This window comes from Oncorhynchus keta, chromosome 10 (assembly GCF_023373465.1).
Source record: "Oncorhynchus keta strain PuntledgeMale-10-30-2019 chromosome 10, Oket_V2, whole genome shotgun sequence".
In the NCBI taxonomy this organism is placed as follows: domain Eukaryota; kingdom Metazoa; phylum Chordata; class Actinopteri; order Salmoniformes; family Salmonidae; genus Oncorhynchus; species Oncorhynchus keta.
In genome coordinates, this window is record NC_068430.1 from 77,576,696 (window position 1) to 77,593,784 (window position 17,089).

The 17,089-nt window shown below is 41.8% G+C and overlaps 1 protein-coding gene and 1 long non-coding RNA gene across 2 annotated transcripts in view; both read left to right on the plus strand.

The window, feature by feature from the left end:
- The first annotated feature begins 10,587 nt into the window (after positions 1–10,587).
- Positions 10,588–11,371, plus strand: LOC127932437 (uncharacterized). The gene is made up of 3 exons (XR_008145298.1): positions 10,588–10,711; positions 10,897–10,974; positions 11,213–11,371. It is a non-coding gene; the product is annotated as an uncharacterized LOC127932437 (long non-coding RNA).
- A 24-nt stretch (positions 11,372–11,395) lies between these two features.
- The window catches only part of LOC127931941 (B-cell receptor CD22-like), an 84,160-nt gene continuing 78,466 nt past the window's right edge, over positions 11,396–17,089 (plus strand). The window contains exons 1-7 of the mRNA XM_052526094.1: positions 11,396–11,411; positions 11,721–11,939; positions 12,092–12,448; positions 13,880–14,098; positions 14,801–15,127; positions 15,438–15,692; positions 16,302–16,565. Of these exons, the coding sequence (XP_052382054.1) occupies positions 11,396–11,411; positions 11,721–11,939; positions 12,092–12,448; positions 13,880–14,098; positions 14,801–15,127; positions 15,438–15,692; positions 16,302–16,565 (1,657 nt within the window). The remainder of the gene's footprint in view (positions 11,412–11,720; positions 11,940–12,091; positions 12,449–13,879; positions 14,099–14,800; positions 15,128–15,437; positions 15,693–16,301; positions 16,566–17,089) is intronic.

The following is a 17,089-nucleotide window of genomic DNA, read 5'->3' on the forward strand; positions in this document are numbered from 1 at the left end:
TCCCCCCTTAAAAGATTTAGATGCACTATTGTAAAGTGGCTGTTCCACTGGATGTCATAAGGTGAATGCACCAATTTGTAAGTCGCTCTGGATAAGAGCGTCTGCTAAATGACTTAAATGTAAATGTTAAATGTAGATTGTGGTGGAGAGGTTTGCATGTTCTTGTGAGGGTTCTGAGAGTAGTAGACTGTGGTGGAGAGGTTTGCATGTTATTTTAAGGGCTCAGACAGTGGTAGATTATAGTGGATACTTTTTTTAAACATTTGATTGAGAGATATATCCTGTACATGTTGCTTATACAGTAATATTTTTGCCTGCAAAATGTGAGCCTGATAAGGTAAGATTCTCACATACACGTGTCGGTTTGAGAAGAATACATTATAGTGGGGACTTTTTGAAAATGACCTAAAGTAAGAGTGACGGTAAGAGTAAGAGTGATTGAGTGAATGTTTCGTAAAAGGTTTAGGAGTAGAATTAATATGAGACACAGTGATGGTGGGTTGTGTTTAGGAGTAGTATTAACATGAGACACAGTGATGGTGGGTTGTGTTTAGGAGTAGTATTAACATGAGACACAGTGAAAGTGGGATGTGGTTTTGTTGGTAGAGAACACTCAGCATCACATTCCTGTTTTACCTTCCTGTCCTAGATAGACAGGCCTCCTGAACCATAAGTTCTTTACACAGAAATCCTATTAATTTACTAGTTAGTAGTTATAATATGTAAATGTTTCTTTATATGGACATGATAAGCACTTTATATGCACTTTACAGTATCTGGACAGCATGTTACATCAGACTATATATATAACAGGCTTCATTAGAATATATGGATAACAGGGTACACTAGACTATATATGGACAACAGGCTACATTAGACTATATATGGATAACAGGCTACATTAGACTATATATGGATAACAGGCTACATTAGACTATATATGGATAACAGGCTACATTAGACTATATATGGATAACAGGCTACATTAGACTATATATGGATAACAGGCTACATTAGACTATATATGGATAACAGGCTACATTAGACTATATATGGATAACAGGCTACATTAGACTATATATGGATAACAGGCTACATTAGACTATATATGGATAACAGGCTACATTAGACTATATATGGATAACAGGCTACATTAGACTATATAAGGATAACAGGCTACATTAGACTATATATGGATAACAGGCTACATTAGACTATATATGGATAACAGGCTTGTCACAACCTGACCATAGTTTGCTTTGTATGTTTCTATGTTTTGGTTGGTCAGGGTGTGATCTGAGTGGGCATCAACTGTTCTGCCTTATTATTATTCGACCATGCTCGTCATTTATGAACATTTGAACATCTTGTCCATGTTCTGTTATAATCTCCACCCGGCACAGCCAGAAGAGGACTGGCCACCCCACTTGTGCTCTCTCTAATTCTCTCTTTCTCTCTTTCTTTCTCTCTCTCGGAGGACCTGAGCCCTAGGACCATGCCCCAGGACTACCTGACATGATGACTCCTTGCTGTCCCCAGTCCACCTGGCCATGCTGCTGCTCCAGTTTCAACTGTTCTGCCTTATTATTATTCGACCATGCTGGTCATTTATGAACATTTGAACATCTTGGCCATGTTCTGTTATAATCTCCACCCGGCACAGCCAGAAGAGGACTGGCCACCCCACATAGCCTGGTTCCTCTCTAGGTTTCTTCCTAGGTTTTGGCCTTTCTAGGGAGTTTTTCCAAGCCACCGTGCTTCAAATCAAATCAAATGTATTTATATAGCCCTTCGTACATCAGCTGATTTCTCAAAGTGCTGTCCAAAAACCCAGCCTAAAACCCCAAACAGCAAGCAATGAATGACCAGTATGGTCGAATAATAATAAGGCAGAACAGTTGAAACTGGAGCAGCAGCACGGCCAGGTGGACTGGGGACAGCAAGGAGTCATCATGTCAGGTAGTCCTGGGGCATGGTCCAAGGGCTCAGGTCCTCCGAGACACAGGTCCTGCTTCTACACCTGCATTGCTTGCTGTTTGGGGTTTTAGGATGGGTTTCTGTACAGCACTTTGAGATATCAGCTGATGTACGAAGGGCTTTATAAATACATTTGATTTGATTCTATGTTGTGTGTCTAGTTGGTCTGTTTCTGTGTTTGGCCTGATATGGTTCTCAATCAGAGGCAGGTGTTAGTCGTTGTCTCTGATTGGGAACCATATTTAGGTCGCCTGTTTGGTGTTGGGTTTTGTGGGTGATTGTTTCCTGTCTTTGTGTTTGTTGCACCAGATAGGGCTGTTTCGGTTTTTCCACGTTTATTGTTTTGTAGTTTATTCATGTATAGTTTCATTATTAAAGAACCATGAATTATAACCATGCTGCATTTTGGTCCGCCTCTCCATCCCAGGAGGAATCCCGTAACAAGGCTACATTAGACTATATAATGATGACAGGCTACACTAGCCTATATATGGATAAAAGGCTACAATAGACTATATAATGATAACTGTCTACATTAGAATATATATGGATAACAGGCTACATTAGACTATATATGGATAACAGGCTACATTAGACTATATATGGATAACAGGCTACATTAGACTATATATGGATAACAGGCTACATTAGACTATATATGGATTACAGGCTACATTAGACTATATTTTTTATTTATTATATTATTATATATGGATAACAGGCTACATTAGACTATTTATGGATAACAGGCTACATTAGACTATATATGGATAACAGGCTACATTAAACTATATATGATAACTGTCTACATTAAGCTATATATGGATTACAGGCTACATTAGACTATATATTTTTTATTTATTATATTATTATATATGGATAACAGGCTACATTAGACTATTTATGGATAACAGGCTACATTAGACTATATATGGATAACAGGCTACATTAAACTATATATGATAACTGTCTACATTAAGCTATATATGGATTACAGGCTACATTAGACTATATATGTTTTATTTATTATATTATTATATATGGATAACAGGCTACATTAGACTATTTATGGATAACAGGCTACATTAGACTATATATGGATAACAGGCTACATTAAACTATATATGATAACTGTCTACATTAAGCTATATATGGATAACAGGCTACATTAAACTATATATGATAACTGTCTACATTAAGCTATATATGGATTACAGGCTACATTAGACTATATATGGATAACAGGCTACATTAGACTATATATGGATAACAGGCTACATTAGACTATATATGGATAACAGGCTACATTAGACTATATATGGATAACAGGCTACATTAGACTATATATGGATAACAGGCTACATTAGACTATATATGGATAACAGGCTACATTAGACTATATATGGATAACAGGCTACATTAGACTATATATGGATAACAGGCTACATTAGACTATATATGGATAACAGGCTACATTAGACTATATATGGATAACAGGCTACATTAGACTATATATGGATAACAGGCTACATTAGACTATATAATGATAACTGTCTACATTAAGCTATATATGGATTACAGGCTACATTAGACTGTAATCTTAGTCGGGCACCACAAAATAATATTTACAGTGGAGCAAAAAAGTATCATCATAGGTACACTTCAACTATGACAGACAAAATGAGGAAAGAAATCCAGAAAATCACATTGTAGGATTTTTTATGAATTTATTTGCAAATTATGGTGCAAAATAAGTATTTGGTCAATAACAAAAGTTTATCTCAATACTTTGTTATATACCCTTTATTGGCAATGACAGAGGTCAAACGTTTTCTGTAAGTCTTCACAAGGTTTTCACACACTGTTGCTGGTATTTTGGCCCATTCCTCCGTGCAGATCCCCTCTAGAGCAGTGATGTTTTGGGGCTGTTGCAGGGCAACACGGACAATCAAATCCCTCCAAAGATTTTCTATGGGGTTGAGATCTGGAGACTGCCTAGGCCACTCCAGGACCTTGAAATGCTTCTTACGAAGCCACTCCTTCATTGCCCGTGCGGTGTGTTTGGGATCATTGTCATGCTGAAAGACCCAGCCACATTTCATTTTCAATTTCAGGTTTCACTCAAATTCTCACAATACATGGCCCCATTCATTCTTTCCTTTACACGGATCAGTCGTCCTGGTCCCTTTGCAGAAAAACAGCCCCAAACCATGATGTTTCCACCCCCATGCTTCACAGTAGGTATGGTGTTCTTTGGATGCAACTCAGCATTCTTTGTCCTCCAAACACGACGAGTTGAGTTTTTACCAAAGAGTTCTATTTTGGTTTCATCTGACCATATGACATTCTCCCCATCTTCTTCTGGATCATCCAAATGCTCTCTAGCAAACTTCAGACGGGCCTGGACATGTACTTGCTTAAGCAGGGGGACACGTCTGGCACTGCAGGATTTGAGTCCCCGGCGGCGTAGTGTTTTACTGATGGTAGGCGTTGTTACTTTGGTCCCAGCTCTCTGCAGGTCATTCCCTAGGACCCACCATGTGGTTCTGAGATTTTTGCTCACCGGTCTTGTGATAATTTTGACCCCACGGGGTGAGATCTTGCGTGGAGCCCCAGATCGAGGGAGATTATCAGTGGTCTTGTATGTCGTCCATTGTAACGGTTTTCTGTATGGCAAAGAGAGTCGGACCAAAATGCGCCGTGGCTATTGAGATTCATGTTTAATAAAAACAAAGTAAACACGAATCAATACAAAAACAATAAACGTAATGAAAACCGAAACAGCCTAAACTGGTGCAAACACTAGACAGTTACAAGGACACTAAGGACAATCACCCACGACAAACTCAAAGAATATGGCTGCCTAAATATGGTTCCCAATCAGAGACAACGATAAACACCTGCCTCTGATTGAGAACCACTCCAGACAGCCATAGACTTTGCTAGATCACCCCACTAGCTACAATCCCAATACATACACACCAAAACCCAAGACAAAACACACCACAATACAAAAACCCCATGCCACACCCTGGCCTGACCCAATACATGAAGATAAACACAAAATACTTCGACCAGGGCGTGACAGAGCCCTCCTACTAAGGTGCGGACTCCCGAACGCACCTCAAAACAATAGGGAGGGTCCGGGTGGGCGTCTGTCCATGGTGGCGGCTCCGGCGCGGGACGTGGACCCCACTCAGTCAATGTCTTAGTCCCCTCTCCTTGCGTCCCTGGATAGTCCACCCTCGCCGCCGACCATGGCCTAGTAGTCCTCACCCAGAACCCCACTGGACTGAGGAGCAGATCGGGACTGAAGGACAGCTCGGGACTGAGGCAGCTCGGGACTGAGGGGAAGCTCGAGAGTGAGAGAAAGCTCGAGAGTGAGAGAAAGCTCGGGAGTGAGAGGAAGCTCAGGAGTGAGAGGAAGCTCAGGAGTGAGAGGAAGCTCAGGAGTGAGAGGAAGCTCAGGCAGGTAGATAGATCTACCAGATCCTGGCTGGCTGGTGGTCTCAGCAGATCCTGGCTGACTGGCAGATCTTGGCTGACTGGCAGATCCTGGCTGACTGGCCGATCTGGCGGATCCTGGCTGACTGGCGGATCCTGGCCGACTGGCAGATCCTGGCCGACTGGCAGATCCTGGCCGACTGGCAGTTCTGGCAGATCCCGGCTGTCTGGCGGATCTGGAAGAGTCTGGTTGACTGGCAGATCTGGAAGAGTCTGGTTGACTGGCAGATCTGGAAGAGTCTGGCGACTGGCGGATCCTGGCAGACTGAAAGATCTGGCTGCTCCATGCTGACTGGCGGCTCTGGCTGCTCCACGCTGACTGTCGGCTCTGGCTGCTCCATGTAGGCTGACAGCTCTGGCGGCTTCTCACAGACTGGCAGCTCTGGCGGCTCCGTGCAGACTGGCAGCTCCTTGCAGACTGGCAGCTCCTTACAGACTGGCAGCTCCTTGCAGACTGACAGCTCCTTGCAGACTGACAGCTCCGTGCAGACTGGCAGCTCCTTGCAGACTGGCAGCTCCTTGCAGACTGGCAGCTCATTGCAGACTGGCAGCTCGGGCTGCTTCATGCAGACTGACAGCTCTGGCTGCTCCATGCAGACTGACAACTCTGGCTGCTCCATGCAGACTGACAGCGCTGGCTGCTCCATGCAGACTGACAGCTCTGGCTGCTCCATGCAGGCTGGCAGCTCTGGCTGCGCTGAACAGGCGGGAGACTCCGGCAGCGCAGGAGAGGAGAAAGGCTCTGGCTGCGCTGAACAGGCGGGAGACTCCAGCAGCGCTGTAGAGGAGAAAGGCTCTGGCTGCGTTGAACAGGCGGGAGACTCCGGCAGCGCAGGAGAGGAGAGAGGCTCCGGCAGCGCTGGAGAGGCGTGGCGCACTGTAGGCCTGATGCGTGGTGCTGGTACTGGTGGTACTGAACCGAGGACACGCACAGGAAGCCTGGTGCTGGGAGCTGCTACCGGAGGGCTGGGGTGTGGAGGTGGTACTGGATAGACCGGACCGTGCAGGCGCACTGGAGCTCTTGAGCACCGAGCCTGCCCAACCTTACCTGGTTGAATGCTCTCGGTTGCCCTGCCAGTGCGGCGAGGTGGAATAGCCCGCACTGGGCTATGCAGGCGAACCGGAGACACCGAGCGCAAGGCTGGTGCCATGTAAGCCGGCCCAAGGAGACGCACTGGGGACCAGATGCGTAGAGCCTGCTTCATGGCATTTGGCTCGACGCTCAATCTAGCCCGGCCGATACGCGGAGCTGGAATATACCGCACCGGGCTATGCACCCGCACTGGGGACACCGTGCGCACCACTGCATAACACGGTGCCTGCCCGGTCTCTCTAGCCCCCCGGTGAGCACAGGGAGTTTGCGCAGGTCTCCTACCTGGCATAGCCATACTCCCTGTGAACCCCCCCAATAAATTTTTGGGTCTGACTCTCGCGCTTCCGTCCGCGCCGCCGAGCTTGCTTCGCCAACTCCATTCTCCGATAACCTTCCGTGCACTGCTCCATCGAATCCCAGGCGGGCTCCGGCACTCTCCCTGGGTCGACCGCCCACCTGTCTATCTCCTCCCAAGAAGTATAGTCCATACTGTCCTCCTCTTTGGGCTGCTCCTGTTGCCTCTTCTCCTGCTGCACCTTTGTGCGGCTACACTCCCCTGGTTTAGCCCAGGGTCCTCTCCCGTCGAGGATTTCCTCCCATGTCCAGAAATCCTTCTTACGCATCTCCTCTTTGGGCTGCTCCTGCCTGTTGACACACTGCTTGGTCCGTTTGTGGTGGGTGATTCTGTAACGGTTTTCTGTATGTCAAAGAGAGTCGGACCAAAATGCGGCGTGGCTATTGAGATTCATGTTTAATAAAAACAAAGTAAACACGAATCAATACAAAAACAATAAACGTAATAAAAAACCGAAACAGCCTAAACTGGTGCAAACTAACACTAGACAGTTACAATGACACTAAGGACAATCACCCACGACAAACTCAAAGAATATGGCTGCCTAAATATGGTTTCCAATCAGAGACAACGATAAACACCTGCCTCTGATTGAGAACCACTCCAGACAGCCATAGACTTTGCTAGATCACCCCACTAGCTACAATCCCAATACATACACACCAAAACCCCAAGACAAAACACACCACAATACAAAAACCCCATGCCACACCCTGGCCTGACCCAATACATGAAGATAAACACAAAATACTTCGACCAGGGCGTGACATCCATTTCCTAATAATTGCTCCCACATTTGATTTCCTCAAACCAAGCTGCTTACCTATTACAGATTCAGTCTTCCCAGCCTGGTGCAGGTCTACAATTTTGTTTCTGGTGTCCTTTGACAGCTCTTTGGTCTTGGCCATAGTGGAGTTTGGAGTGTGACTGTTTGAGGTTGTGGACAGGTGTCTTTTATACGGATAACAAGTTCAAACAGGTGCCATTAATACAGGTAACGAGTGGAGGACAGAGGAGCTTCTTAAAGAAGAAGTTACATGTCTGTGAGAGCCAGAAATCTTGCTTGTTTGTAGGTGAACAAATACTTATTTTCCACCATAATTTGCAAATAAATTCATTAAAAATTCTACAATGTGATTTTGTGGATTTTTTTTCCTAATTTTGTCTCTCATAGTTGAAGTGTACCTATGATGAAAATTACAGGCCTCTCATCTTTTTAAGTGGGAGAACTTGCACAATTGGTGGCTGACTAAATACTTTTTTTGCCCCACTGTATAGAGCTGTTATCTTCTGAATAAACTCTTAAAGACCTAGTAATATTTTACATCAATAGCAGTCAATAATAATCGTCATCTTAATTCAGTCTCATCTGAAAGTTGTAAATTCGTGGTTATCTTCACGAACCCTGGCTAACAAGTTGAATCAGCAATACAAAATTGGGTTTAATTATTTATTTACGAAATACCTAACGAATCACACAGAATTACATATACACATAATGAATCATACCTTGATTACAAATGACGTCATGAAGGAAAACGTCCCTAGCGGGCGGAACAGATATGACAGCTGGTTACACAAAAGAAAAGGTCTGGGTTTGAGTGAAAGAGCGGGAAGACTGAGGGACAAAGGTAGAAGCTGTGCTATCGTAAATATAGTATCTTGTGCATTCTAAATTATCGCCCATTTGGAAAAGGAAACTGCAATAAATATTTACTCTGAGCTGTGCTTCGGTAGGTTGGTGGTAGAAGGAAGGCCGTGTTGCCAAACCGAGTCCTTTGTCCTTTGAAGAATGTCTCTGGTGGTCAATTGCATATGTTGTAGTAACATCGTTGTGTGATAGACGAGATACTCTGTCTGTTCCTTCCTAATCCTCGTTTGCAGCTGCGGTTGCGAACTCAACGGCTAGGAGGTATCACTTCTGTAGTGAATAAGAGTTCGCAACCAAAGCTCACGCTGAGGTAGGTTTAGTTCTGTAGTTGACATGTTCGTCCTTTTAACGCAGAGGCTGCAGACCTCACGTACTTGGAACAGGAGGTTACATTTTCGTCAAAGGCTTATATTGTGGAGGGAGAAAAGGGGTGTGTTTCATAGTTTACAACCTATGTCTCTTCAAGTGGGCGGGCCACTGAGTCAGGCCTAATTCACTAATGAAAACCCAAATCTGACATTTTAGAAGATAAAATCACATTTCATCCCATCACGAATAGTTTCATATTCAAACATTTAAATTGAACAACAATTCCATGTGATTCTGATAACTCTGATGTGTAGACTTTCCACTGTAGAGTTTATGTCATCTTATCATTGATGAGAATGTCTCAGATGACAACCGAACTGACATCATATTCATGACAACAGGCTACATTAGACTATATATGGATAACAGGCTACATTAGACTATATATGGATAACAGGCTACATTAGACTATATATGGATAACAGGCTACATTAGACTATATATGGATAACAGGCTACATTAGACTATACAGTATATGGACAGCAGCAGTCAATACAGCAGACTATGGTGATGATGATACTGATTCCTCTGCTAACTAATGATACTACCAGTACTGTACACAAGGGTCAACAGTGTAACATAATATGATAGAGGCATGTTGTACTACAGACATCAGTGTTTGTGTGCTTCTATGTATATATGCCATTTAGCAGACGCTTTTATCCAAAGCGACTTACAGTCATGTGTGCATACATTCTACGTATGGGTGGTCCCGGGAATCGAACCCACTACCCTGGCGTTACAAGCGCCATGCTCTACCAACTGAGCTACAGAAGTGACTTAGTCAAGTAGCCAGTGTTGTGTTTCACCATTCTATCTGATTCCTTTCCAGTTTGTAATGTTGTTCTTAGCCCAACATTATTGAGGTCATTATTATTAGGATGGTGCAGTAATGTTGAGATGCCAGTAGGGGGAGCTCTAGTCTAGAACACTGGAAACTTCTGTACCACTTAGAAGCAGCTGATGAGGAGAGTAAATTGAATGTGTTTTTTAGAATAGAATGAATGACATCATGGAACTGACCAAATGTAAATGGAACTTTGACCTGTTCCAAGTAGAACTCAGAGGGACATTAAGATATTATAAACTGGTCTGATCGTCTGTCATGTCCGTCGTAAGGAGGAGACCGAGGTGCAGCGGGGGACCAAGGTGCAGCGTTGTATGCGTTCATTCTTTTATTAAGAAAGAACACTGAACAAAATAAACCATGACCCTAATATGGATAGCGCAGACAGGCAACCAAACATAGAACAAGCACCCACAAAACCAAAAGGGAAAATGGCAACCTAAATATGATCCCCAATCAGAGACAACGATAAACAGCTGCCTCTAATTGGGAACCAATTCAGGCCACCATAGACCTACATAAACCTAGACCTACCAAAACCCCTGGACATATAAAAAACCCTAGACATACAAAACCCCCCAGACAATACAAAAACTAACATACCCACCCTAGTTACACCCTGACCTAACCTAACATAAAGAATACAGAGATATCTAAAGTCAGAGCGTGACATCGTCATGCATGTTAATGTCTTAAAGAGGAAGGAAAGGACTGTTCTGCATCAGCTACTTGTGTTCTGACTACTATAAATATGTATCAACCACAGAACACACATTTACTAGCAGTTCCCACTCACTACCAGTCAGTTGACTCACTGTACAAGACCTCTCCCCTTCACTCTGGAAGTACTCTTGACAATATCTTGAAATATAGTTTTTGGTTATTTGTTTTTAGTCATAAGTCATATACTTGAGGGTAATGTATCATTTTACTCCTTGTTATGTTTTGAGCTGTGTTTTGGTTGTTACATCAGGGCCAGTATTCATAAAGTGTCTCAGTGTAGGAGTGTTGATCTACATAGTGATGAGATGATTAACCAGGGTAAAATAGACATGCAGACAAACATTGTAATACTGCAGTGTGTGTGTTATGTTTCTAAGACTGCAGGGTGGGAGATGCAACAATGTCCTTGAGAACAGCAGGAAGTGTGTTGGTGGTCTTTCTCTGGTCTGTGACAGGTAGGGTCTCATTCATAACTTATATGTTTGTCAATCTACAGACATGTGTATTACATTTGCTTGTGTTCTGTTAGGCATCTCCACTTCACTTTAAATAGTTATGTTTCACACCTCACTGAGTGATGATTATCTGTGGTTTCCAATATGGCAACACAGTGTGGACAAACCCTACCTTCAGTGTGAGCCAGAATACCTTGTCCTAATTCTGATACCATTGTGATGTCTAACTGTGTTTCAGTGGTACTGGGTCAGGATGGCTGGAGTGTTACATACACCACTCAGAGTATCTGTACCTTGAAGGGGTCATCAGTGGATCTGTTCTGCTCTTACACATATCCCAGAGGTAAAGTCACAACAACACTCTGGTTCACTAAAATGGAGGCTGGTATAGAACCTGAAGATCTAGGTCAGGACCCAGAGTATGCAGGTCGTCTGGAGTATCATGGGGATAAGAAGAAAGACTGTACCCTGAAAATCACAGACCTGAGAGAGAGAGACTCAGCAACGTACAAGTTCAGATTACTAACAGATCAGGAAGGAGGGAAATATTCTGGAAGTCCTGGAGTCACTCTGTCTGTCACAGGTACAGTTACATTCAATATAGTTAAACTGTTGAATTCCATTTAGTTCAGGAAAAATGTCTTGTTTTTTGTTTATGTCTGTATAACATAGGATTTCTTCCATCTTTGTATTAGAGTGATAAGTCAGTGATAAAGGGATTTACAGTGATATTGTTTTTTCTCCAGGTCTTCAAGTGAAGGTGACTGGTGGACATCAGGATAAGACACTGACCTGTATCACCACCTGTACTCTGACTGACAACCCCACCTACATCTGGTACAAGAACGGACAACATCTAGATGAGAGCACCTCCCCCCAGTACAAAGACCCAGTCTCCAGTAACTATGAAGACAGCTACTCCTGTGCTGTAAAAGGCCATGAGGATCTCCACTCTCCTGCAGTGTGTGAGTGGGAATCTAATATGGAAGCTAATACAGCAAGTATACAGAATATTTGTACTACGTCCTTTTGGTCTCACTGTATAATTTGATGGGGCTTTTATGAAAATAACTGAAAATACAGTATAATGTACTCATGTGATTCCATTATGTTTTAGGTGTCCAGGGTCAGGACTGCAACACAGTGACTTACACCAAGAGGACAATCTGTGTCTTGAAGGGGTCAACAGTGGACATATCCTGTACTTATTTCAGTCTTCATAACATAACATCATCACTCTGGTTTAGTCCTAAACAGAGTGACAGCTGGAGGAATGAGTTGATCCCTGAGGACCTAACCACAGACCCAGGGTATGCAGGTCGTGTGGAGTATGTTGGAGAAAAGGAGAGAGGTCACTCCACCCTGAGAATCACAGATCTGAGAGAGGAGGACTCTGCTGAGTACAAGTTCATATTCAACACACAGATATCAAGATGGGGACACAGTTTCCCTGGAACAACTCTGACTGTCACAGGTAACACTGGATCATGTTTATACACACTGGATCATGTTTATACATACAGGATCATGTTTCTACATACTGGATCATGTTTCTACATACAGGATCATGTTTATACATACTGGATCATGTTTATACATACTGGATCATGTTTCTACATACTGGATCATGTTTCTACATACAGGATCATGTTTATACATACTGGATCATGTTTATACATACAGGATCATGTTTATACATACTGGATCATGTTTATACATACTGGATCATGTTTATACATACAGGATCATGTTTATACACACTGGATCATGTTTATACATACAGGATCATGTTTATACACACTGGATCATGTTTATACATACTGGATCATGTTTATACATACAGGATCATGTTTATACATACTGGATCATGTTTATACATACAGGATCATGTTTATACATACTGGATCATGTTTATACATACTGTATCATGTTTATACATACAGGATCATGTTTATACACACTGGATCATGTTTATACATACAGGATCATGTTTATACATACAGGATCATGTTTCTACATACTGGATCATGTTTCTACATACTGGATCATGTTTCTACATACAGGATCATGTTTCTACATACTGGATCATGTTTCTACATACTGGATCATGTTTATACATACTGGATCATGTTTATACATACAGGATCATGTTTATACACACTGGATGATGTTTATACATACAGGATCATGTTTATACATACAGGATCATGTTTCTACATACTGGATCATGTTTCTACACACTGGATCATGTTTCTACATACTGGATCATGTTTCTACACACTGGATCATGTTTCTACATACAGGATCATGTTTCTACATACAGGATCATGTTTATACACACTGGATCATGTTTATACATACAGGATCATGTTTCTACATACAGGATCATGTTTATACATACAGGATCATGTTTCTACATACAGGATCATGTTTATACACACTGGATCATGTTTATACACACTGGATCATGTTTATACATACAGGATCATGTTTCTACATACAGGATCATGTTTCTACATACAGGATCATGTTTCTACATACAGGATCATGTTTATACACACTGGATCATGTTTCTACATACAGGATCATGTTTCTACATACAGGATCATGTTTCTACATACTGGATCATGTTTCTACATACAGGATCATGTTTCTACATACAGGATCATGTTTATACACACTGGATCATGTTTCTACATACAGGATCATGTTTCTACATACAGGATCATGTTTCTACATACAGGATCATGTTTCTACATACAGGATCATGTTTCTACATACAGGATCATGTTTCTACATACAGGATCATGTTTATACATACATTTCTATTAGATGTTTAACTATACATTTTATCCATAATACACTATTGGTTTAATTATGTTATTGTCATTGACTCTGTATTCAGACCTGCAGGTGAAGGTGACTCCTGCCACAGAGGCAGGGAAGAGGACACTGACCTGTATCACCACCTGTACTCTGACTGACAACCCCACCTACATCTGGTACAAGAACGGACACAAAGTAAAGGAGGACTCTTCCAGACTGGACTCAGACTTCTTTAGTGATGCAGACAGTTACTCCTGTGCTGTAAAAGACCATGAGGATCTCCTCTCTCCAGCAGAGTGTAAGTGTGGACTTTTACATACAACATTTGTTTCAGGTTGTCAGACAATCATTATTGAATTTTCTGTGAATGTGACGTCCACTTCTGCTTTAGTTCCGTGTGCTTTGCCACGCAGTGTTGAATGGGCTTCAAGATATATAATCAAATTCATGAAAATGCAGTGAATGGATGAATTTACTTCTACCAGATACCTTTCATTATTCATGTTGCGCCTGTACACCACTGCACTTCTTTTTTGAGCACTGAAGACCCATGAAAAATAACTACTAAAGTTTAAAAACTACAAAGCTGAATGATAGTCACTTCCTGGTTACTTTCACAGCATATGATTTAAACATTGTTGTTTTGTTTTTTTCATTGATACTTGGAGGTGAGGTGCCCTGATTGGTGTCACTCGTTAGTCAGAATGTGTTACAACTGGGGTTTTATTTTGTTTGCCTCTTCTTGGGTAAATGTTGTGGGCGCTCATGTCTTTTTGTTCCAGTTGTTGTTGATAGTACATTTTCAATGGACTCCCCCATGAGTGTCTTTCAGAGCCCACTGGTCTCATTCTTGTCTTCGTCAGTGACTCTTTTATTCATTCCCATTGTTGTTTTGGTTACATTTGAGGTTTTTTTGCTGGGGAACGTAACAGCATAAGTGTATACAGTAGATATTGTAATTTAGAATTTTATAAAGCTGTTATATTGTCTTGTATTTCAGGTAAGAAGTGTTGGAGTGTGACTTACACCCATCAGAGTATCTGTGCCTTGAAGGGGTCAACAGTGGACATATCCTGCTCTTACACATATCCCAGTTACCATGAGATCAAACAAGCTTTCTGGTTTACTAAATGGTCTGGTAAGGATGCTGAAGATCTGAGCTCAGTGCCAGGGTATGAGGGTCATATAGAGTACCTTGGGGATAAGAAGAGTGACTGTACACTGAGGATCACAGACCTGAGATTGAGTGACTCTGCTGGGTTCAGGTTCAGATTCATAACATCTGGAGGAAAGTTTTCTGGCTCACCTGTCTCCCTGACTGTCACAGGTAATCTGTCACTCATCTCACATCTATGACACATATCTAGATAGCTGTAATGTGAGTGTTGTTTTGTATGTATGCTAATGAGAATGTTGTGTTTTAATCTGTTTTATTGATTCTATGGAACCCAGGACTTCCTGGAAAACAGTGGAAATGATTACAGAGTTGACTGTCCTGTCTAAATATATCAAATGACCTTATTTAAGGGCAGTCATGCAGACACTGCAGTGTTATGTAACAGGGAAAAAATATATCATATTTCACATAATAGGACATATATAGGAGGAGAATAATGATTTGTTTCCTTTAACTCCAGATGTTGTGTTGGAGATGGATCCTACATCTGTGTCAGAGGGAGAGAATGTGACACTGACATGTAGAACCAACTGTACACTGGTCCCCAACACAGTCTACAGTTGGTATAAGAATGGACAGTCTATACCAAACAGCAACACCTCCTCTCCTGTCTATATCCTATTCTCAGTCAGCAGTGAGGATACAGGCAGATACTCCTGTTCTGTAGAAGGACATGAGGATCTCCCCTCTGCTGAAGAGACTCTCACTGTCAGATGTAAGTACATTGGGGATTTTAATGTCCAGTTTGATATACTGACAATGTTGATACTTGAATTTAGAATAGATTGTTTTACACATAAATATATCTATCAATACATATTTTAGTGTGTAACATCCTGTCACTCCCTGACCATAGAGAGCCCTCGGTTCTCTATGGTGTTTAGGTCAGAGCGTGACTAGGGGGGTGTTCTAGTCATTTATTTTCTATGTGGCTGGTTTGTGTGGTTCCCAATTAGAGGCAGCTGGTCACCGTTGCCTCTAATTGGGGATCATATCTAGGAAGCCCTTTCTCCCACCTGCTTTGTGGGATATTGTTTTTGAGTGAGTTCATGTTGCACCTCAGTACTGTCGGTCGTTGTTAGTTTCTTGGTTTATTTTAAGTTTCACTAAAAATAAAGATGTAGAACTCAATCATTCTGCGCCTTGGTCCGTCTCTCCACACGATCGTGACTCATCCATTTCCCTGAATGTGCATTACCACAATGTCATCATTATTTTTAGTGATTCTGTTTCACATTTTATTTTGCTCTGAATTAATAATTTATAAATTATTTCAACTAAACACAAATGTTGCTATAAATAAATACAATGTATTTTACACCAGATGGTCCATGGAACACCTCAGTGTCAGTCAGTCCCTCTGGTGAAATAGTGGAGGGCAGTTCAGTGACTCTGACCTGCAGCAGTGATGCCAACCCACCTGTGGACAAATACACCTGGTACAAGAAGAACGTAACCTCACCAAAAGCATCAGGACAGAGTTACAACATCACTAACATCATCTCTGAGGACAGAGGAGAATATTACTGTGAGGCCCAGAATGGAAGAGGATCTATGAACTCTACAGCTCTGATGATCATTGTAGCAGGTAAAGTTACATCTTCAATACTTCAATACAAGATTATGTTCAATAATAAATGATGTTTCAAGGTGATATTCTTCTAGTTTTCCTCATTACACTTTGGTTTATAACTATACATAGGCTTCTACATACAAGTATTACATTAATGTCCTGTTTTGCTGTATATTCATTTTCACTTCATAATATCCTGTTCTCATATCATCCATATTTTAATTTAGGGAAACAAACCTCAGTTCTGACTGCAGCTGTAGGAATCATAGTGGTTGTTCTGGGTGTCATACTGGCTTCATGTCTCTCTGGACTCATGTGGTTCAGGTGAGTGAAAATGTATATTTTAAAGATCATTTTACTTCATTATCTTCATTACTTTATTAATACATTCATTAATTCACTCATTCATTCATTCAGTCATTCATTTACAAAACAGGAAGAAGGTCTCCAAAACCACCTCTGACACAAGACACATGACAGGCAATGGACAGGTGAGTCTGTTGAAACAGATGTAGGATTGTTTTTATTGCTTTGTGGGA